Source organism: Salvelinus namaycush, chromosome 26 (assembly GCF_016432855.1).
Source record: "Salvelinus namaycush isolate Seneca chromosome 26, SaNama_1.0, whole genome shotgun sequence".
Taxonomy (NCBI): Eukaryota; Metazoa; Chordata; class Actinopteri; order Salmoniformes; family Salmonidae; genus Salvelinus; species Salvelinus namaycush.
In genome coordinates this window covers 19,085,238-19,108,518 of record NC_052332.1, presented here as the reverse complement: position 1 = coordinate 19,108,518, position 23,281 = coordinate 19,085,238, and the positions used below count along the sequence as shown (strand labels likewise).

General features: G+C 44.2%; 1 protein-coding gene across 1 annotated transcript in view; it reads right to left on the bottom strand.

Annotated features, from left to right (window-relative positions):
* Positions 1-23,281, bottom strand: part of LOC120020980 (ankyrin-1-like) — a 75,851-nt gene that overhangs the window by 18,247 nt on the left and 34,323 nt on the right. Inside the window, exons 2-28 of the mRNA XM_038964651.1 lie at positions 18,489-18,590; positions 16,239-16,337; positions 13,995-14,093; positions 10,600-10,698; positions 9,988-10,173; positions 9,369-9,467; positions 9,115-9,213; positions 8,894-8,992; positions 8,423-8,620; positions 8,054-8,152; positions 7,770-7,868; positions 7,370-7,468; positions 6,651-6,848; positions 6,046-6,144; positions 5,657-5,755; positions 5,294-5,491; positions 4,440-4,538; positions 4,051-4,149; positions 3,701-3,799; positions 3,386-3,478; positions 3,157-3,229; positions 2,943-2,963; positions 1,562-1,685; positions 1,346-1,423; positions 1,146-1,262; positions 505-729; positions 103-257 (exon numbers count right to left, since the gene is read on the bottom strand). Coding sequence (XP_038820579.1) covers positions 103-257; positions 505-729; positions 1,146-1,262; positions 1,346-1,423; positions 1,562-1,685; positions 2,943-2,963; positions 3,157-3,229; positions 3,386-3,478; positions 3,701-3,799; positions 4,051-4,149; positions 4,440-4,538; positions 5,294-5,491; positions 5,657-5,755; positions 6,046-6,144; positions 6,651-6,848; positions 7,370-7,468; positions 7,770-7,868; positions 8,054-8,152; positions 8,423-8,620; positions 8,894-8,992; positions 9,115-9,213; positions 9,369-9,467; positions 9,988-10,173; positions 10,600-10,698; positions 13,995-14,093; positions 16,239-16,337; positions 18,489-18,590 — 3,154 coding nt within the window. The remainder of the gene's footprint in view (positions 1-102; positions 258-504; positions 730-1,145; positions 1,263-1,345; positions 1,424-1,561; positions 1,686-2,942; positions 2,964-3,156; positions 3,230-3,385; positions 3,479-3,700; positions 3,800-4,050; positions 4,150-4,439; positions 4,539-5,293; positions 5,492-5,656; positions 5,756-6,045; positions 6,145-6,650; positions 6,849-7,369; positions 7,469-7,769; positions 7,869-8,053; positions 8,153-8,422; positions 8,621-8,893; positions 8,993-9,114; positions 9,214-9,368; positions 9,468-9,987; positions 10,174-10,599; positions 10,699-13,994; positions 14,094-16,238; positions 16,338-18,488; positions 18,591-23,281) is intronic.

Sequence of the window (23,281 nt, the reverse complement as noted above, 5' to 3'; positions counted from 1 at the left end):
AGTAAAATTATATACTGTTGCTTACATACGAGGCCTTAGACATAACAGTACATAAACATGGCTCTACTGTAGAGGGGTGACATTTATCATCGTTACACTGACCTTCATCCATGCCATTCAAAATGGTCTCGAGCACCTCGTCGCCATAGCGATTGCGATGCTCCTTCCAGACAGAGCCGTTCTCACTGCGCAGAACAACCAGCTCCCGGTCCCCTCGACCCAGAGAAGCGAAGTGGGGAATCTCCACTATCACTGGCCTATAGAGATATCACCACTCTACATAAGAATACTATACATGCTATTACTATTGGAATCTATTACGATTACTGTACGATTGCTCCTACACTGTTACAATCACCACTATCACTGCCACTGGGTAATAAGATAAATGCAAGGTCCTCACTGCCCAATCAAATACAGGTTGACAAACAAGCAGACATACAGAGATACAGACACACACATGCAAGCACGCACGCACGCAAGTGGGCACACGCCCGTACTTACCCTAGGAACTGCATACTGGAGGGCCCCAGGGAGATGATACGGCTGGCCAGGCCCTCTCCCTCTACCAGCGGGGGTGGGGTGTTGAGTTTCAGGGGTTTGACCAGACGACAGGTGATGCGGGTGGGGGCAGCACAGGTCCGAGGGGGGATGATGACACGCAGCCCGTGGTGTCTGCTGCCACGCATGGAGCCTCCTCGGGCATCCACCATGAAACTGACCAGGAACCTGACCAGCAACCAATGAGAACCATCATTAATTATTGAGAGAATAACTATCCAACCGTGCTCAACTCAAGTTCATCCTGGTCAAATTAAATCATGAATGGTCAGTGACCTCGTTAAAGGAATGTAATCACACTGAATGGAAGAAATAGGAAATAAGCTACCGATTCATTATGTAATGTGTTGGTATTGTGTATAATAGGGTGTGTAGGTATTGCAGTGCATAGAGCAGGGCTCTCCAACCCTGTTCCTGGAGAGGTACCGCCCTGTAGGTTTTCACTCCAACCCTAACCCAGCTCACCTGATTCTAATAATTAGCTGGTTGATAAGCTGAACCAGGTTAGTTACAACTGGGGTTGGAGCAAAAACCTACAGGAGGGTAGCTCTCCAGGAACAGGGTTGTGGAGGTAGTAAACTGACCCTGTGTGTATGGGGCTGGCCACTGGGCTAACATTGTCGGAGGTCTCTGTAGCAGGACTGCTGGGGATCAGAGAGTCCTCATCATACTCCTTAGGCAAGGGGACAGGGGTGTGCTGTGGAGGGAGAGGGAGAGGAAGAAAGAGAGAGCACAATCTAATCATCAGCATTAACAATTGCATTTCATGAGATAAATTAATAAATCCTTTAACCTTACCCCCTCAAGCAGGACAGTTTCAGGGGACACACATGGGATTCTGGGAATAGCAGGAGAGTAGGGCCTGTGCCAAAAAAAGAAAGAGAAAAAAGTGAATGGGCCAAAGAGTAATGTGGTGGAAAATCATTTCCCTCACATTATCCTCAGATGACTGGACTCTGACACACAAAGTGTTCAGTTCGACCCTGGCGCTGTCACTTACGTGGTGCCCAGGCCGCCCTCAAAGTCTCTGAGGGTCTTCTTAGGGGACAGGAAATCATCATCCTGGTCCTTGAGGTCGTCAAGCTTCAGGTAGCGAGCACCATCCATCCCCAGCAACTCATCCCCTACAGAGCACAGAGAGACGACAGAGGAATGGAGAAAGAGAGAGAGAGAGAGGGAACAAAAAACAAAGGCGCAAAACGGAGAGAGAAAGAGAGACAGAAAAGAGAAAAATTACTTGATAGGTCTAGACCAGGGGCGTCAAACTCATTCCATGGAGGGGCTAGTGTCTGCTGGTTTTTGGCTTTTCCTTTCAGTTAAGACCCAGGCAACCAGGTGAGGAGACTTCCTCACCAATCAGTAACCTTAATTCCTCAATCAAGTCCAAGGGACGAGTGAAAACCCGCAGACAATCAGCCCTCCGTAGAATGAGTTTGACACATGTGGTCTAGACTGTTCCATTTTCCACTGCCGGCCGCCATCCTACCATTACCATATATAGTCACATCACCAAGCAATTTCGGATCGGAATGGAGTCAAACCGACAACAACCACAGCCAATGGAGACCAATGGAAAAAACACTACGATTGACAACACAGAATAGAACACACACTGCATGGTACACAGCATGGCACCTGGTTACAGCATAGTGAGCATGCCCGTTAGAGAGTTCTGTATGGGAGAGAATGCCTTGGTTACTGAAAAAGGTTATTATAACTACAAGCAGTTACATATGGGTGTACACAGTCACTGTGTTTGCGCTGATCGTTGAGTGCTTCTCAGCTGGAGTTATATCTGTGTAATTAGTCTGTTGATCAATTAAGCTCTGCAGGACTGGATCCCTCAGTGGCAGAACGTTTTTTTTGTTCTACTTTTCTCTTGCTCTACAGTATTTCTACTTTCTAAATCTGATGTAGTCCTGTCAATGATGAATCCATGGACAGGTGTTGTTAACACTGGTAAAGGAAAATGTCATGACCACATCACATGCCAATGGAACACTGACATGGTCGTTTACATTGAGCAGAGAGAGAGTGAGTGAGTGAGAGAGAGAGAGAGAGAGAGAGAGAGAGAGAGAGAGAGAGAGAGAGAGAGAGAGAGAGAGAGAGAGAGAGAGAGAGAGAGAGAGAGAGAGAGAGAGAGAGAGAGAGAGAGAGAGAGAGAGAGAGAGAGAGAGAGAGAGAGAGAGAGAGAGAGAGAGAGGAAGATAGCTACTGGGTGGATGTAGAGAAGAGGATAGCAGGAAACATTATTGAGTGAGAGAGACAGTTATAAAGGGAGATTGATAGGGATTAGAGAATGAGAAAGTTCTTGCAGTGGAGGCGCAATTTTATGAGCCACCGAACGACCGGACAAAGCAGAGATATAGACACAGTCCTACCTAACGTTAGCGCTGCAACGCCTACAAAAACAAATGGAAAAGGCATTGTTTAGGCTAGTCATCTAGGTTCAAACAGAGATAGACTTCAGTCCTCTTCCATGACACTGAACCTGGGCTGACTATCACAACCAAAACACAGGACAGGCAGTAGTACTATTTTTTACAGAAAGACTTACACACTAACAATGAACGTGTCTCGAGTGCCCCAACCTACCCTCATCCTCTGAAACATCCAATATCTCATCTACTGTCTCCGGGAAACTCATCCGATGTTTCTCTGTGGTGATCTGTGAAAAACGTCAAGAGAAGGAGAGAGAAATGAGTGATATCAACTGACATGCTCAAATATGTCATTTCAGTCAACATGGTACTGTACTGTAGCTCAGAGTTTCACACCACACACAAATATACTAGTAACCATGTGAACCAGAAGTGCTGCTCACCACGGAAACGGCCTCCTCGGTGACCAACTTCAGCACATCAATGACAGAGATGTAACCAAGTCGTTTGGCAATGCCCAGAGGAGAGGTCCCATTCTACCACAGAGAACAGAGACAGACAGGAGATACACAGATCAGACGCCAGACGAAGGCTGTAGATTTAAGCATGATGGAAGAAATGAGTCGAGGACAGCAAATAAAGGAAAAAGATGAAGAACAGGTAAAGAGAAGATGAAGAGAATAGAGTAAGGGAAGAGCAGAACTAGAGGAGAAGAGTGTACTGGAAGGATGAGGAGAGAGGAGGAAGGATGTGCTTACGGTGGTGATCTCGTTGGGCTGGGCTCCGTGTTTGAGCAGCAGGGTGACTATGTCAGTATGACCCTGCTGGGCGGCCTGGTGCAGGGGAGTGTAGCCCACCTAGAGAGCAGGGTGGAGAGAGAGAGAGAGAGAGAGAGAGAGAGAGGGGAAAAAGGTGTTCAAGTAAATGCAACCCTCTTACCAAGACTGCTGACATTGACATGCCATTATTCAATAGAAATTCCATGTCCAATCTAATGTAATGGGAGTGATGTGACAGCAGCCTGAAGGCGGCGGTGACGTGAGACAGGGCAGAGCCACACTAATAGAGGCCACGTGTAAGGAGGAGAGTAGCAGCAGCAGCTTCTCACTCTGGTCTTGCTGTTCACATGAGCCTGCTGCTGCAGGAGGAACTTCACCATCTTGATGTTGCCATAGTGACAGGCCACATGAAGCGCTGTGTAGCCCATCTGAAAGAGAGATGGAGGGGGGGGGGGGGGGGGGGGGTTGGCTGTGTTTCAGTGGCCTCATTATAAACAGCTTGGTGGCTCTGTTATACCTTGAACAGTCCTGCCAGTAAAATTTTATTGAAATTTGAGAGAGTTTGGATGCTGTATGAAAGTATCGGAAATGGCATGTCGTCATAGCATGTAATGCATTGTACACTCTACTGAATATAACAAAAAAGTGTACATTCCTCTTTTCTGTTTTGTCCACTGTAATCTGAGGTTTGTGGTTGATATCATGCAGCATGTCTTACCCGTGAGGCTGCGTAGACTGATGCCCCCTGTTTGACCAGGGTGTCTGCTATCCCTACGTGACCTTCCTGGGCCACCAGGTGCAGAGGGGTCAGTCCATTCTGAGAGACACGGGGGGAACAGGAGGAATACAGTAGGCTGCTGGTCAGTCTGTTCATTAACCAGCTCTAAGTCAGTCTAAGTCACAGTGGACCATCAAAACACGCATACTAGTAGGTAATTCCGGTAACCGGTTTGACCCAGTGATCGAAACATCATGCCCTGTAGCCCTCAACACTTTATCTTACCATGGGTCTATCAAACCCTGTACAACTCAGCTAGCTATCCCTGAAAGCTTGCCTCAAACCCTGTACAACTCAGCTAGCTATCCCTGAAAGCTTGCCTCAAACCCTGTACAACACAGCTAGCTATCCCTGAAAGCTTGCCTCAAACTCTGTACAACACAGCTAGCTATCCCTGAAAGCTTGCCTCAAACCCTGTACAACACAGCTAGCTATCCCTGAAAGCTTGCCTCAAACTCTGTACAACACAGCTAGCTATCCCTGAAAGCTTGCCTCAAACTCTGTACAACTCAGCTAGCTATCCCTGAAAGCTTGCCTCAAACTCTGTACAACACAGCTAGCTATCCCTGAAAGCTTGCCTCAAACCCTGTACAACTCAGCTAGCTATCCCTGAAAGCTTGCCTCAAACTCTGTACAACTCAGCTAGCTTTCCCTGAAAGCTTGCCTCAAACCCTGTACAACACAGCTAGCTATCCCTGAAAGCTTGCCTCAAACCCTGTACAACTCAGCTAGCTATCCCTGAAAGCTTGCCTCAAACCCTCCTGAGATGTATTGTTCCTCTTCCAGTCCACTACCTTGTTCCCCAGGTTGACGTTGGCCTGTTTGGAGATGAGCAAGGCCACCATGTCTGGCTGTCCCTCCTGTGAGGCCAGGTGGAGGGGCGTGACCCCCTGGAGGGACTCAGCGTTGGCAGAGGCCCCATACTGCAGCAGGCAGCCGGCCGCCTCCATCTGGTTCTGCTTGGCTGCAATGTGCAGAGGAGTGTAGCCGTTCTAGAGACAGACACAGGGAGTCAGCAGGGTTGGGGGTAATACACTGGATCATCAATTGGTGGGTCGTATTCATCATAGTGTACACTAGTTACCAATGAACCTGAAAGGGGGATATACTAGTACCGCTATGTGTGAGCGGCGTGTGTGTTACATCGTTCCTCTTACCCGGGCAGTGCTGTGTGCGTTGCCTCCCTTGCTGACCAGCAGCTTGACCACGTCCAGGTTGTTGTGATGGACGGCCACGTGTAGAGGAGTCAGGCCGTTCTGCTTGGACACACACACACACACACTTAATGTCACTAGCTATCTAAACCACAGAATATCAGTCTGCCTTTGTGGGCGCATGTTTAAAATGAAAAATGATGTCTAAAATGGTGGGACATCCTTTTGGGCTGTGATAAATGACGGTCAGTACTTAGAATACAAGGTTTATTTGTTAGTCGGGTCACAGGAGAGTTCCTTAAGCTTTAGGTGGGTCACGGCACTGAGAAGTATGCCTGGCACAGATAAAAAGCACAGGACAGTCCGTGTTGTGTTGCAGTGTGTTTTTCTACCTTCCCAGCGGCGTTGGGGTTGGCTCCTCTCTCCAGCAGCAGCTCGACCACGTCCACTTTGCCGTACTTACAGGCCACATGGAGAGGAGTGAAGCCTTTCTGCTTGGACACACAAACACACACACTCACAGATTCAGCATGAGCAGGAGAACTAAAAAAGGTGAGGTGTGAAGGGATTAGGAGTGAGAGGAACGAGCTTGAGAGAAGAATTGGGTTAGAGAGAGATAGAGATAGAAAGAGAGAGAGGGTGAGGGAAAGAGAGAGAGAGAGAGAAAGAGAGAAAGAGAGAGAGAAAGAGAGAGAGAGAGAGAGAGAAAGAGAGAGAGGGTGAGGGAAAGAGAGAGAGAGAAAGAGAGAAAGAGAGAGAGAAAGAGAGAGAGAGAGAGAGAGAGAGGGTGAGGGAAAGAGAGAGAGAGAGAGTGAGGGAAAGAGAGGGTGAGAGAGAAAGAGAGAGAGAGGGTGAGGGAAAGAGAGAGAGAGATAGGGAACGAGAGAGAGAGAGAGGGTGAGGGAAAGAGAGAGAGAGAGAGAGAGAGAGAGAGAGAGAGAGAGAGAGAAAGAGAGAGAGAGAAAAAAAAAGAAAAGTTGGTAAATTAAAGGAGAACCTTTGTCATCTTGGTTTGTTGGGCCGCCCCGTCCAGGAGAATGCGGGTGGTGTGGGCGTGTCCCTCACGGGCGGCGATGTGTAAGGGGGTGTGGCCAGCGGTGGTGGCCGAGTCAGGATTGGCCTTGTGCTCCAGGAGCAGCTTGACCAGCTCCTTATGTCCCATACGGGCCGCACAGTGCAGAGGGGTCTGGTCATCCTAGAGATAGAGAGAGAGAGAGAGAGAGAGAGAGAGAGAGAGAGAGAGAGAGGTTGGAATGATATACGTGTAGGCAATTGTATTTAGCTAGCAGTAACATTAAGGTATTGTGCAGTGTATGCTGTTGTAAAGATAGTAACTGAAGAATTTATATATATATATATATATTCTTCTCTTCAGTTACTATCTTTACAACAACAGCATACATGTAACAGTAACGGCATGTAACAGTAACAACAGCATACCCTTTCACTGGGGGGGGACATGTCCCACCCACATTCTGAAATTGCATTTTTGTCATGTGGACACCCATGTGGACACCTCCGACCAGTCAGGTAGGCTGCTTGGAGTGTTTATCCAACTTATATTATGTCCCCCCCACTTCTAAAACCAAATATGCTCCCCTGATATGTACCATGTGCTGGTGGTTTTGAATGTGTATTCCAACCAGGACAGAGTTTGTGGTAAAACATTATGAATGCTCATAGACGTGTATGGCTGCATGAGAGTGTGTACAGTACCTTAGCCTTGGCGTCCACCTGGGCTGTGTTCTGCAGCAGGAACTGAGCCACCTCACAGTGGCCTGCCCTGGACGCCATGTGGAGGGGCGTCTCCACTTTCTGTTACACAAACACAGGTCAGAGGTCACATAGCCTGTCACAACCACTCTGACATTAAACACATGACTAGGCCATGCAATATCAATAACACACACACATCAACTAAAATATCACATTATACACACAGAGAACAGGCTTTAGTCATCCAATCCGTATGAATGCATGGACCATCCATACCCATCCATCATAACCTTTGCTGGTGTTCATTTCAACATAAGAATAAGATAAGTAGTAACTCAGAGAGCGCTGGATATTTCACCCCTGTGTCAATAATAAAGGTTAGAAAGGGGTGGCCTCTCACCACATTGGAGGCATTGGGAGAAGCACCTCTGTGGAGCAGGTTCTTCACAATGTTCAGGTGGCCCATGAAGGCTGCTACATGCAGGGGGGTCAGACCAGACTATGTAAGGGGAGGGGGGCACATGAAGAGAGAGAATGGTTAAGGTGTTATATAAATCCACCTCCATTAGGCCTACATTCTCACTTTCAGACCTTCTGTAATGGCATAATTGGCAGCAAACTATTACAACAATTACAAACAGTGGTACACCAAATCCATTGCTCTTCAAAAGAGTGTTATCTCACCTCTGTGACGGCCTCCAGGGAGGCCGAGTGTTTCAGAAGCAGGTCCATGGAGCGCATGTGGTTCTTCTTACAGGCAATGTGGAGGGGAGTGAACCCATTCTGAACAAAGTCACAACATTTTACTAATTCGGCATAGAGTTATGTTCGGTACGCACAAAATGGGAGAAAGCATTTAGAAATGGAGACGGTCCTGCCTGAACTTGTCCAATAACAACCCTCATTCATATTTCATAATGTTTTCTACTGTTTGTGCCTACTGAACGTGACCCAGTTATAAAAGCTCAGTATACCTGACCAATGGACAGCTACAGTACACCTCAACCTTAACATCAGTATAGAGAAATAGAAGGACACTTAAGAGCTTCTGACCAGTGCACGTGCGTTGGCCTTGGCCCCCTTGTCCAGCAGCACTTTGGCCATGCGGTGGTGACCACAGTGGGCCGCCACGTGTAGAGGGGTCAGGTGGTCCAGCGTGATGTCATCGATCTCAGCGTTGTACTGAAGGAGCTGCCTCACACAGTCCATGTGGTCTCCCTGGGCCGCCATGTGGATGGGGGACAGGCCATTCTGGAGGGGAGAGAGGGAGGACCGGGAGATAGAAAGGAGAAGAGCAGTGTAAGACCTTTGAGAGGGGAAAAAATGGATAAATTAATAATACTGAAATAAGTCACGCCTCAGTGTTGCTGGCAGAGAATCATTTGGCATTGGTTACTGCTGAAAATGCAAGTGTGTGTGATATTGTGCCAAAGTGGCGTTAATGGTGTGATATTGTGCCAAAGTGGACGTAAAGTAGGGCCCTTTATTTTCCCCATAGTGGACCCCAAGAGGCCCGTGGCTGACCTTGGTCTTGGCCTGGATGGGAGCCCCCTGGTCCAGCAGGAGATCGATGATCCTCACGTGACCGTTCCTGGCCGCACAGTGCAAAGGGGTCAGCTCATCCTAAAGAGAGTGAAGAAGTCAGGTAGGGTTAAACAGTTTTCAAGTCAAATGGCAGAAAGGGGTGGATGAGGAGGAGGAAGAGGAGGAGGATGAGGAAGAGGAGAAAGAGTGGGTTACAGTACCTTGGTCATGGCGTCTATCTGGGCCCCTCTGTCCAGCAAAAGCCGAACCATGATCGCATTACCCCTCCTAGAAGCTATGTGCAGGGGGGTGATACCATTCTGAGAGAGGGGAAAGAACAATTTCTAAATCAATTGAATCAAAGACTCTTCTGTTAGGAAATTCGATCTTTGAGGGACTATGATATCTACGATATCTATGTCACGATTAAGGCAGATACAGTAGGTACAGTAGAGGTGAGGTTTAATGGACTGACCTTGGGAGTATAGTTGACATTGGCTCCTCTGTTAATTAGCAGTTGGGCCACACTCAGGTTCTCATAGTGAGCCGCGATGTGGAGAGGAGTGAAGCCAGTCTACAGACAGAGTGAGAGAGAGAGAGAGAGAGAGAGAGAGAGAGAGAGAGAGAGAGAGAGAGAGAGAGAGAGAGAGAGAGAGAGAGAGAGAGAGAGAGAGAGAGAGAGAGAGAGAGAGAGAGAGAGCGAGAGAGCGAGAGAGCGAGAGAGCGAGAGAGCGAGAGAGCGAGAGAGCGAGAGAGTGAGAGAGACAGAAAAGAGTTACCATCTTATTTTCATCATCCATGTTTGCAGGCGGCTTTTGTCGAAAGCTTTTTTGTTTATTGGAAGCTTTTTTGTTTATCAATCAAATGTATTTATAAAGCCCTTTTTACATCAGCAGATGTCACAAAGTGCTATACAGAAACCCAGCCTAAAACCCCAAACAGCAAGCAATGCAGATAATCACCTTTGTTGCTATTGCTTTTCTGCAAGTCAACAGAACAGTGTTTTGACTGATGACATCAGCTAATGACATCAGCATATTAAGGCTTAATAAGTCATCATTCACACATACACACAGACACACACTGAGTAGTACCTTGCTGAGGACATCGGGGTTAGGGTCATTCTGCAACAGCACTGCGGCAGTGCGTGTGTCGTCGTTGCGTGCAGCGATGTGCAAAGCGGGAAGACGGACCTTGCCCTTGGTGCCGTAGTTGATGAGCAGAGCCACCACGTTCTCATGACCCTGCTGGAGAGCCACCGCCAGCGGCGTGAACCCATCCTGACAGACAGGGGAAGAGAGATGGAGGTAGAATGTTGGAGAAAGGCAGGGGTGGCCAGGGAGTAAGGTCAGAAGGGAGAAAGGAGGAGATGGAAGGACAGAGGGAGAGGTAGCGAGGGAGAAAGAGGAGGAGAGGAGGGAGAAGGAGGTAAGGAATGTCAACGATAGGGTGCAAGGGAGTGTGAGGAAAAGGGAGACAAGCCAAGTGATAATGGAAGGGTTGAGAGAAGGATAAGTAGAGGGAGAGGAAGAGAGAGTGGAAGAAAATGAAGATAGGGGCGGCGGACAAGAGGAAAGGAAAATGTGATACATTGTAAATTGAGATTACTGTAATGGAAAGAGGAGAGAAAGTTATGGTAACATTTGTCTAGTGGACTAAATCCAATGCAAATCTGAGAAGGCATGACTCTGTAGGCCTGTACTCACCTCTGTTGGAAGGCTCTGATTGGCTCCATTCTCTAACAGGAACTTAACTACCTCTAAGTGGTTCTCTTGTGCAGCCATGTAGAGGGGACTGAAGCCTTTCTGTAAAGAAGAGGTACATGATGCATGGTTACCAGTAGGGCTTTGGCGGTCATGAAATTTTGTCAGCCGGCGATTGTCAAGAAAATAATTGCCAGTCTCACAGTAATTGACCGTTAATTAACATAAACAAGTTTAGCATCTCCTGGCTTCCATGCATATCCTACAAGACACTGGTGGTGGAAAAAGTACCCAATTGTCATACTTGAGTAAAAGTAAAGATACCTTAATAGAAAGTGAAAGTCACCCAGTAAAATACTACTTGAGTAAAAGTATAAAAGTATTTGGTTTCAAATACACTTAAGTATCAAAAGTAAATTGAATTGCTCAAATATACTTAAGTATCAAAAGTAAAAGTAAAAGTATAAATCATTTTTAATTCCTTATATTAATAACTTTTTAGGGATAGGGGGCAGCATTTTAACTTTGGATGAATAGCGTGCCCAGAGTGAACTGCCTCCTACTCTGTCCCAGATGCTAATATATGCATATTATTATTACTATTGGATAGAAAACACTCTGAAGTTTCTAAAACTGTTTGAATGATGTCTGTGAGTATAACAGAACTCATATGGCAGGCAAAAACCTGAGAAAAAATCCAAACAGGAAGTGGGAATTCTGAGGCTGGTCGATTTTCAACTCATCGCCTATTGAAATCCCAGTGGGATATGGATCTGTTTGCACTTCCTACGGCTTTCACTAGATGTCAACAGTCTGTAGAACATTGAATGAAGCTTCTACTGTGATGTTGAGCCGGATGGGAGCTGTTTGAGTCAGTGGTCTGGCAGAGAGCCAGGTCCCGGTCACGCGCATTCCACATGATATCGACTTGCGTTCCATTACTTCTATAGACACAAAGGAAGTCTCCGGTTGGAACGTTATTTAATATTTATGATAACAACATCCTAAAGATTGATTCTATACTTAGTTTGACAAGTTTATTCGACCTGTAATATAAGTTTTTGAAGTTTTCGTCCGAAGTTCGCCTGGACCTGCACGAGCGTTTGGATATGTGTACTAAACGTGCTAACAAAAGTAGCTACTTGGACATAAATAATGGACATTATCGAACAAAACAACAATTTATTGTGGAACTAGGATTCCTGGGAGTGCATTCTGATGAAGATCATCAAAGGTAAGGGAATATTTATAATGTAATTTCGTATTTCTGTTGACTCCAACATGGCGGAGAAATTTTGTTTCTATCTGAGCGCCGTCTCAGATTATTGCATGGTTTCCTTTAAATCTGATACAGCGGTTGCATTAAGAACAAGTGTATCTTTAATTCTATGTAAAACATGTATTTTTCATCAAAGTTTATGATGAGTATTTCTGTTATTTGATGTGGATATTTTGGAGGCATTTCTGAACATGGCGCCAATGTAAACTGAGATTTTTGGATATAAATATGCACATTATCGAACAAAACATACATGTATTGTGTAACATGATGTCCTATGAGTGTCATCTGATGAAGATCATCAAACGTTAGTGATTCATTTTATCTCTATTTCTGCTTTTTGTGACTCCTATCTTTGGCTGGGAAAATGGCTGTGTGTTTTTTGGACTTGGCGATGATCTAACATAATCATATGTTGTGTTTTCGCTGTAAAGCATTTTTAAAATTGGACACGGTGGGTAGATTAACAGGATGTTTATCTTTAATTTGCTGTATTGGACTTGTTAATGTGGGAAAGTTACATATTTCTAAAAAATATTTTTGAATTTCCCGCGCTGCCTTTTCAGCGGAATGTTGTCGAGGGGTTCCGCTAGCGGAACGTGTGTCCTAGAAAGGTATATTAAGCAAACCAGACGGCAAATGTTTTGTATTTTCTATTTACTGATAGCCAGTGGCACACTCCAACACTTAGACATAATTTACAAACAAAGCTTGTGCTTAGTGAGTTCGCCAGATCAGAGGCAGTATGGACGACCAGGGATGTTCTCTTGATAAGTGTGTGAATTAGACAATTTTCCTGCCCTGCTATGCATTCAAAATGTAACGAGTACTTTTGGGTATCAGTCAAAATGTATGGAGTAAAAAGTACACAATTTTCTTTAGGAATGTAGTGAAGTAAAATCAATCCATTATTTATTTTAGACAGGTCTAAATGAAAATGTAGTCTATTTCAGATGAATATAATAGCATACTCTGAGTTGTCCTTATGTTAGGCCTAGATCTGGCTATGCCATATGGCTGTGGGCTACACTAGTTCAATTAGCAGACAAGATAAGCTTAGAATTCCGTGGCATTATTTTATTGTATGAAGAATACAATTGAACATAGCTGAATAAAATAGAATGCAGCTACTCTGTGCTGAGTGGTTAACAAAGAAACAGGTCCTCCTATATGCTTAATTTAGAATTATTTATGCAACTTTAGTTGTGATACAAACTTTGGGCTATTTTTTTATTTGTAATATATTCTAAGGCTGGCTGCATGATGCGACTCTAATGATGATTTGAAAAAAGTCGCATGAAAGGCATGAGCTCTGCTTTGTTTCTTGTGCAGGCTGCACACACTTCGACAGGCTCTCATTCACAATTTGACAAGCGCTTCATAATATTATCATCAGGCCTCAAATTTCCCGGTAGCCGTAATGCCCCCTAAAAAATCCATGCCTTTTGCGGCCAAAGTGGCCGTTGTACCTTTGGGCTGAATGTAATAATTATAATTCCCTTCTCCTGGCTGCCAATCGGCGTGCTCTGCACCTTTCACTCACATAGCTCTCTCAGATATCTCAATTCATATTAGCCAATGCCCCTCATGTGATCGGGTTCTTCTCACAGGCATCTCAACTCCAAAGTAGGCTACAAGTGAAGACAGACACATCGGGGACGATGTGGGACGATGCGAACTGCTCGCATCCCTCTTAGTGAATTCTGAGCTCTCATGAAGTGTTTGATTAGATTGTCGATACATTTGCATTGATGTCAGAGTGATTAGAGGGACAATAGAGTGCTGAGTACCAGGCAGTTATGAAGTTTGGTAGACCATCAATCAGCAGCATCAGAGCTTGGAGAAGACTAATTACCATGACTAAACGGTCGCGTGGAATTTGCGGTGGTCATGACTCGTGACCGCCGGTGTGGCAGTAATATGGTCACCGTAACAGCCCTAGTTACCAACACACACACACACACACACACACACACACACACACACACACACACACACACACACACACACACACACACACACACACACACACACACACACACACACACACACACACACACACACACACACAAACACCCGGATAACAGTAAGAAGCAGTATAATGTCATTGATGACTCACTTGGGACTGGGAATTGACGTTGGCTCCATAGTTGACGAGCTCAGCCACCACTTTCTCCTGGCCTGCCAACGCAGCGATATGGAGGGCAGTGTTCCCTTTCTGGAGGTGACACACAAACACACACAGAGAGAGAGAGACAGAGCAGAGAGCAGTCTGAGTTCAGCCTTATGACCCAAATCTCTACTTACAAAGCTTTGATAAGGATACAGTGCTCAGAAATAATGAGTTATGACTTTTCAGTCCCTCCAGGATTTTTTGGGATATTTGCGGGCAAAATGCTTGATTTTGCTGTGGCAATTCTGACATTTTGTTGTGAAAATGCGCTGACAAAGGAAAAAGTTTGTTGACGTGTCGATTGATTCAACCATATTATGCGGTAAATCTGCGGTGATTAGTTGAAGTTACAAGCCCTCTTTTTGTACTGCGGTGATGGGTCCGTTTTATTCGATATTATTGCAATGATTTGACTGTTTTATGAGGAAAAAGAGCGGTAATTGGTCAAATTTGCAAGCCCTCGCATAATATGCAGCGAATTGTTGATTTGGCAAAAAAATTGTGATCGCAGAATCGCTGAATTCTGGAGGGACTGACTTATGACTTAATAGATTGATATTGAATAGATTAAATTAGATACATACGTTTATAGGCCTATCAAATGAGATGAATAAGTATTCACACCCCTTGATTTTCCCACATTTAAATGTTTTTATTAAAATGGATTGATTTGTCCTATTTTTGTCAACAATCTACACAAAATATTCTGTAATATTTAAAGAGGAAGAAAAATGCTAACATCTGTAAACAATTCACGAAAAATAAACCCCCTGATTCAATACATGTTAGAATCACATTTAGCAGCGATTACAGCTGTGAGTCTTTCTGGGTGAGTCTCTAAGAGCTTTCCAAACCTGGATTGTGCAACATTTCACCTTTATTCTTTAAAAAATTCTACAAGCTCTGTCAAATTGGTTGCTGATCATTGCTAGACAACCATTTTCAGGTTTTGCCATAGATTTTCAAGCAGATTTAATTCAAAACTGTAACTCGGCCACTCTGGAACATTTGGTAAGCAACTCTTGGCCTTGTGTTTTAGGTTATTGTCCTGCTGAAAGGTGAATTCATCTCCCAGTGTCTGGTGGAAAACAGACTGAATCAGGTTTTCCTCTAGGATTTTGCCTGTGCTTAGCTCCATTCCGTTTATTTTTTATCCTGAAAAACTCAACAGTCCTTAAAGATTACAAGCAATACCCATAACATGATGCAGCCACCACTATGCTTGAAAATATGGAGTGGTAAGTAATGTGTTGGATTTTTCCCCAAAACAACACTTTGTATACAGAACAAAAAGTGAATTGCTTTGCCACATTGTTTTGCAGTATTTCTTTAGTGCCTTGTTGCAAACAGGATGCATGTTTAGGAATATTTGTATTCTGTACAGGCTTACTTCTTTTCACTCTGTCAGTTCAGTTAGTATTGTGGAGTAACTACAATGTTGTTGATCCATCCTCAGTTTTTTCCTATCACGCCCAATAAACTCTGTAACTGTTTAAAAGTCACCATTGGCCTCATGGTGAAATCCCTGACCGGTTTCCTTCCTCTCCGGTAAATGAGTTAGGAAGGATGCCTGTATCTTTGTAGTGACAGGGTGTATTGATACACCATCCAAAGTGTAATTAATAACTTCACCATGCGCAAAGGGATATTCAATGTCTGCTTTTTTAAAGCAGACATTGTGGTTGAGTCTGTGTTTGAAATTCACTACTCGACTCAGGGACCTTACAGATAATTGTGTGTGGGGTACAGAGTTGAGGTAGTCATTCAAAAAACATGTTAAACACTGTTATTGCACACAGAGTAGTCCATGCAAGTCCATGCAACTTAATACGTGACTTGCTAAGCACAGTTTTACTCGTGAACTTATTTAGACTTGCCTTAACAAAGGGGGTTGAATACTTTTTCATGAATTTGTTTAAAAAAAGATGTAAACATAATTCCACATTGTGTGTAGGACAGTGAACAAAAATCTCAATTTAATACATTTAAAATTCAGGCTGTAACACAACAAAATGCATAAAAAGTCAAGGGGTGTGAATACTTTTTGAAGGCACTGTATATAGTGGATTCTGTCTGTAAACAGTCTGTTATAGCTGGTGAATATCTCAAGCATAAGGCAGAGGTAGGTCTTATGCATCTGTGGTATGTGAGTAGAGTCATGGTAAGCAGTGAGTAGTGTGTGAGTAGTACCTTAGTGGTGGTCTCCAAGACAATGCCTGCGTGTAGTAGCCCCAGGACCATCTTGACGTGGCCTTCTTTCGAGGCCAGATGCAAACCATTGAGCCCATTCTGCAGAGACAGCAGTGAAGATCAGTATTGACCACACATAACCATCAGACAAAATCGTCAGCCAACAGAATGAGCCCCAATAGAATCTTTCTGCCTTTTAGTCCATCCATCACATGGATTCCTAAACAGTAAATATACTAAAAATAACAAGCAGAGAAACTCAAAACCCACAGTGGTTACGAAGCAGAACAAAAAGATTTCTGAAGATAAACAACCTTAAGACTGAAACAGTCGGGTCTCAAAGGAAGCAGACAGCATGGGTTTGTCTCAGGCTGTCAGGGCATATAGCTGCAGAATCAGACAGACTAAGAGTACAGTCAGGGCCTGTCTCTGCTCTGCCAGCCTGCAGTACCATGACTGGCCACAGGGAGACTGTATACCACACTGGTCCTGCCCTCATACTGCAGTGTCACCCAATTCATATGAATAACGTACTACATCTGCAGTGCATGCACACACTGAGGGGAGACACACATACACACACACACACGGGGGCAACACACACATGCATGCACACACACATACGCACATACACACACACACGTGTATGTGTGAGCTGGCAGGAGTCTGCTGGTTTGTAGATCGGGCAGGGGCAGGTTGACAGACTGACTTCACATATAAAACCCTGACTTCTAGAACACCAGCAGTAGTTCCAACAATTATCATAGCTATTTTCTCTACTTCAACCCCAATCCTAACTTAAACACATATAGAAAACATGTTTTACAACGTCACATCCCCACATATACACACATGCAGCATGTGCATTGAAGGCACACTAAAGCATGCATCCTCATTTGTATCATAGCTCTACCTCTGATCCTTAGCCAGTAGTGGCATTATTATAGTGGTAGTATTACTTGGTGTAGAGATAGTGGTATTAGTTTCACAACATTGACAGCTTGGTGCCATGGTTGTTTCTGTGAATGGTGCTGAGGGGTTGCAGTAGCAGATTGTAGGCTTACAGAGTGGGTGTGCATTCCCCGAGCTGGCCAGAGCATGGGCTCCCTGCCAGTGCTTGTGTACAAACTGAACTACCTTCCATTCACCAAACTACTAATGAAAAATACAACAACTGAGTCCCTTCCACTTAAGCTTCCACTCATAAATAGGCTGGCATACATGTTACACATAAGTTCCGTATATGTTACAAAACTTGCCACTTGAGATGAGTCAGAAACAAAAAATGCATGCACCTCAGCTATTCTTTACATGTGAATTTGACGTTATTTTAAAACTACAATATGTAACTTTTTCAGCCACCTGACCAAATTGACATAGAACTTTTTGTTATAGATCTGTCATTCTCATTGAAAGCAAGTCTAGGAAGCGGTAGATCTATACTCTTTGCACTATTTCTATGCTTCCCATTCTTAAGTTTCATTTTTGTGTCTTACTTTCGGTTATGTACACCAGCTTCAAACAGCTGAAAATGCATGTGTTTTGGTTAAGGAAAATATATTTCACAGTGGTTTAGATGGTACAATGATCCTCTGTACTATACATGCTTGTTTTGTCACATAAACGGATATTAGGCAAACTATTAGAATTTTAGCAACCAGGAATGGCAAAGTGATTTCTGCATAGCACACCTTTAAGCGTTGCGCTTCTGTCATGATGCAACAAGGTGCAATGGAACAGATAAAGGGTAGGATAGGAGAGGAGCAGGGAGGAATCGAGAGAGGGTCTGGCTGTATGGCTAATTATTAACATTTTCTCATTAAGGTTGTGAATGACTGGCATTAGTGCGCAGTAAACACAGCTAGAGTGGCAGGACACAGGAACACAGGGAACAATGTGGGAACATGGTTATGCATCCACATGCACACACACACACACACACACACACACACACACACACACACACACACACACACACACACACACACACACACACACACACACACACACACACACACACACACACACACACACACAGAGAGATCCTTGAAACTACAGTTTATCTAGGCTAGACTTGACTGTTAATAGATCTGATTGGCCGAAACCAAATAATGCCATCTATAAAAAATACATCTATAATTTAATCTTAATAAAGTCTGATGTAATAAATGTTTTACGAGACAAACTCTGTGGTCCAGAGGCAGTGTACCAGACTGTGACCTTGGGCAGTGTGAGGACTCTCTGACGTACCTGATTTGATGTGTTGATGTCTATTCCATTCTTGATGTGTTCAAGAGCCTTGTCAAGGTTCCCTGAACGGGCCGCACGGAGGAAACTGGTGACAGCATCCGCCTGGAGGGAAGGAGAGCACAGACAGAGACAGAGATAGAGACAAAGACAAACAGTAAGAGAAAGAGAGAGAGAGAGAGAGAAAGAGAGAGATAGAGAGAGAGAGAAGCGAGAGAGACAGAAATGTTTGTTTTTTCTTCAGTTAGAATAGATCCCACTGAAATGTCTATTACAGTCTGGTTGTCATTCTTCAAAATCAGCAAACTCTTCTAAACTACTCACTATTCCACTGTCTGATAGTCAAAAAATGTCTGACAGCACAAACTGGTGAGCCTCCCCCTCACTAGGAGTTTGGTAGCTATCCATAGCAGAGCACACGCTGGCTCAATCCCTGCATGCTGACTGACTTCTGAGGCCTCTGTAACAGCGATGTGTTCACCTCTGCCACCATGATCAGACAGAAAGGGAGATTGTAACATGACTGCCTAGTACTGTAGTCCAGCATGCAATCTCTGCCTTGAGGACATATATTATAACAATTCCATACAGTATGCCTACTCACCACCACCCACACACTAGTCATATGCAATGATACATATTCTGTAGGAGGTGAATTCTCAAGTAAGATTGCTATATTAAACTGATACAATATGTCCTTTTTCTTACAGTACGGGATGTCTTGTACAATTTAGACTCGACAGACCTGCGGGTTTATCTTCTCCCATTTCCTTTTGTATGGTGTATTCTCACAAATTAATGTCCCTCAGATTTGATCAGACAGGCCTAGAACTCTTATATTTGCTTCCCACATAGAATACATTTTCCTCTGCTCTCTACTTCTCTTTCCAATCAATATTCCCCAAGGGCCTAAATGTACTGTGCCCGTTGCATACCCCATCTTTCTCTACCTCTATATCACTCTCCCCTCTCTCTCTTTCGCTCTCTCTACCTCTATACCACTCCCCCCTCTCTCTCTCTCTACCTCTTTACATCTCTCTATATACATCTCTCTCTACCTCTATACCACTCCCCCCTATCTCTCTCTCTACCTCTTTACATCTCTCTCTACCTCTATACCACTCCCCCTCTCTCTCTTTCTCTCTCTCTACCTCTTTACATCTCTCTATATACATCTCTCTCTACCTCTATACCACTCCCCCCTCTCTTTTTATCTCTTTCTACAGCTTTCTATATACATCTCTCTCTCTCTATACAGTTGAATTTGGAAGTTTACATACACCTTAGCCAAATACATTTAGAGTGTACAGTTGAAGTCGAAAGTTTACATACTCTTAGGTTGGAGTCATTAAAACTTGTTTTTCAACCACTCCACAAATTTCTTGTTAACGAACTATAGTTTTGGCAAGTCGGTTAGGACATCTACTTTGTGCATGACACAAGTAATTTTTCCAACAATTGTTTACAGACAAATTATTTCACTTATAATTCACTGTATCACAATTCCAGTGGGTCAGAAGTTAACATACACTAAGTTGACAGTGCCTTTAAACAGCTTGGAAATGTCCAGAAAATGATGTCATGGCATTAGAAGCTTCTGAAAGACTAAGTGACATCATTTGAGTCAATTGGAGGTGGACCTGTGAATGTGTTTCAAGGCCTCCCTTCAAACTCAGTGCCTCTTTGCTTGACATCATGGAAAAATCAAAAGAGATCAGCCAAGACCTCAGAAAAAAAGTTGTAGATCTCCACAAGTCTGGTTCATCCTTGGGAGCAATTTCCAAACGCCTGAAGGTGCCATGTTCATCTGTACAAACAATAGAACGCAAGTATAACCACCATGGGACCACGCAGCCATCATACCGCTCACAGCAGCAAAAGATAGTGGGAAACGTGGTAAGGTTAAGAGAAAATTAAAACGATGATGATCATGCCTCGTAGGGTGTTTTTTTTCTCTTTGCCTGGTTTCTCTGTGGTTTCTTCTGCTTTTCCTTTCTCTTTTCTATATGGAGGTACTATGGGTAGGTTCTCTCAATATTAATGGGGGAAGGGACAGGAATAAGAGGGCTTGGGTATTAGAAGTAATAAAACAGAAAAGGCTTAATGTAGTTTTTCTACAGGAGACACATAGTGATGGCTAATGAGGTTGACTGTGGTATGTGGTGGGAGGGGCAGCATATACTCAGTCATGGTACTAATTTCAGTGCTGCGGTGGCAATTTTGTAGGGGTGACTGTGGTGTAGGTGTGACTGTGGTGTCTACAACCGTTTTTGTCAAGTCCGGTAAGGCCGGCACGCTACCAGGGATGTGGCTTTTTTGAAGAGCCTCTTTTTTACAACAGTGCCATCCAGTCCCGTGCTATGGGTTCAGCCAGCCTACGTTCATGCCTGTTAGGTGTGGGGTGTACCAAGCTGGGTCATCTGATGCGCAGTAGGAGCAGATCGTTGGAGGAGCTGGGAGAAAGAGCGGGGATCCGATCATCTCGCCTACTGAGGAAGGTTGTAGCTGAGGTCTGTAATTCCTTGCCAGTACTTCATTGGCAGTATGTGACTGACACTTCCAATTCTGATCGGTGGACGGAGGGTCTGGATGATGTGTTCCCTGCGCTGAATGTTAGTGCTGCGGCGGGGGCATTAGAGGAGGACATGGGGATGCTGCTTTCCTTCGAATCCCCGGAGATGGGGGAGTTCAAGGCGGTGGGAAAGAAGGCCATGTACAAAATCTGTGTAAAAGTGTCCCGTGCTTCTTCCCCGGAAGGGGTCAAATCGCCGAGGTAGGCGGGTGTGCTTGGTCCAGGGGCCTTCCCAAAAGGCTGTTGGCGGTCTCTACCTCATGAAAAGAGGACAGCTGACCTCCAATGGAGGATAATTGGAGCTATAGCCACCAATATGCATCTGGATCCTACTGCTGGGGAAGGGTATCCTTTCTGTGCTGAGTCTGAAACTCTGGCACATCTGTTCTTACAGTGTCCCAGGTTGGTCGGGGTGATTGACCTGATCACTTGCTGGTTCTCAGCTCTGGGAGAGGTTTTCTCTTCCCAACAGTTTATATTTGGGCCAAAGTACAGGTTCAGTCGAAGGGGTGTAGTTATTTTGCTTAATTTTGTGTGGGGATGGAGGGGATGTTGGCAGCGAGACTGAGGGTTGAGTTTGCCTATTACAAAATGGCTAACATTATTGATCTGTTTATGAGTATATGGGGTATTCAGAGGCTGTTTATGTGTTTATTTACTGTGGAGGAAGATTTGGTGTTGTGTTTTTAATTGATGTGTAACCATGGTTTTGTTTGAAGTTTATTGTGTTGTGGGTTCCCAGACCCAATAAAGGTTATTTAAAACTCAAACACTCTCACATTCTTAAAATAAAGTGGTGATCCTAACTGGCCTAAGACAGGAACTTTTTACTAGGATTAAATGTCAGGAATTGTGACAAACTGAGTTTAAATGTATTTGGCTAAGGTGTATGTAAACTTCCGACTTCAACTGAATTTATATATATATATACAGTTGAAGTCGGATACAAAAAAATTCCATGTCTTAGGTCAGTTAGGATCACCACTTCATTTTAAGACTGTGAAATGTCAGATTAATAGTGGGTCAGAAGTTTACATACATTCAATTAGTATTTGGTAGCATTGCCTTTAAATTGTTTAATTTGGGTCAAACGTTTCAGGTAGCCTTCCACAAGCTTCCTACAATAAGTTGGGTGAATTTTTGCCCATTCCTCCTGACAGAATGGTGTAACTGAGTCAGGTTTATAGGCCTCCTTGCTCACACACACTTTTTCAGTTCTGCCCACACATTTTCTATAGGATTGAGGTCAGGGCTTTGTGATGGCCACTCCAATACCATGACTTTGTTGTCCTTAAGCCATTTTGCCACAACTTGGGAAGTATGCTTGGGGTCATTGTCCATTTGGAAGACGCATTTGCGACCAAGCTTTAACTTCCTGACTGATGTCTTGAGATGTTGCTTCAATATATCCACATAATTTTCATTCCTCATGATGCTATCTATTTTGTGAAGTGCACCAATCCCTCCTGCAGCAAAGCATCCCCATAACATGATGCTGCCACCTCCGTGCTTCACGGTTGGGATGGTGTTCTTCGGCTTGCAAGCCTCCCCCTTTTTCCTCCAAACATAACGATAGTCATTATGGCCAAACAGTTCTATTTTTGTTTCATCAGACCATAGGACATTTCTCCAAAAGGTTTTGGAGCAGTGGCTTCTTCCTTGCTGAGCGTCCTTTCAGGTTATGTCGATATAGGACTCATTTTACTGTGGATATAGATATTTTTGTACCTGTTTCCTCCAGCATCTTCACATGGTCCTTTGCTGTTGTTCTGGGATTGATTTGCACTTTTCTCACCAAAGTACGTTCATCTCTAGGAGACAAAATGCGTCTCCTTCCTGAGCGGTATGATGGCGTGGTCCCATGGTGTTTATACTTGCATACTATTGTTTGTACAGATGAACGTGGTACCTTCAGGCATTTGGAAATTGCTCCCAAGGATGAACCAGACTTGTGGAGGTCTATACATTTCTTTCTGAGGTCTTGGCTGATTTCTTTTGATTTTCCCATGATGTCAAGCAAAGAGGCACTGAGTTTGAAGGGAGGCCTTGAAACACATCCACAGGTCCACCTCCAATTGACTCAAATGATGTCAATTAGCCTATCAGAAGCTTCTAATGCCATGACATCATTTTCTGGAAATTTCCAAGCTGTTTAAAGGCACTGTCAACTTAGTGTATGTTAACTTCTGACCCACTGGAATTGTGATACAGTGAATTATAAGTG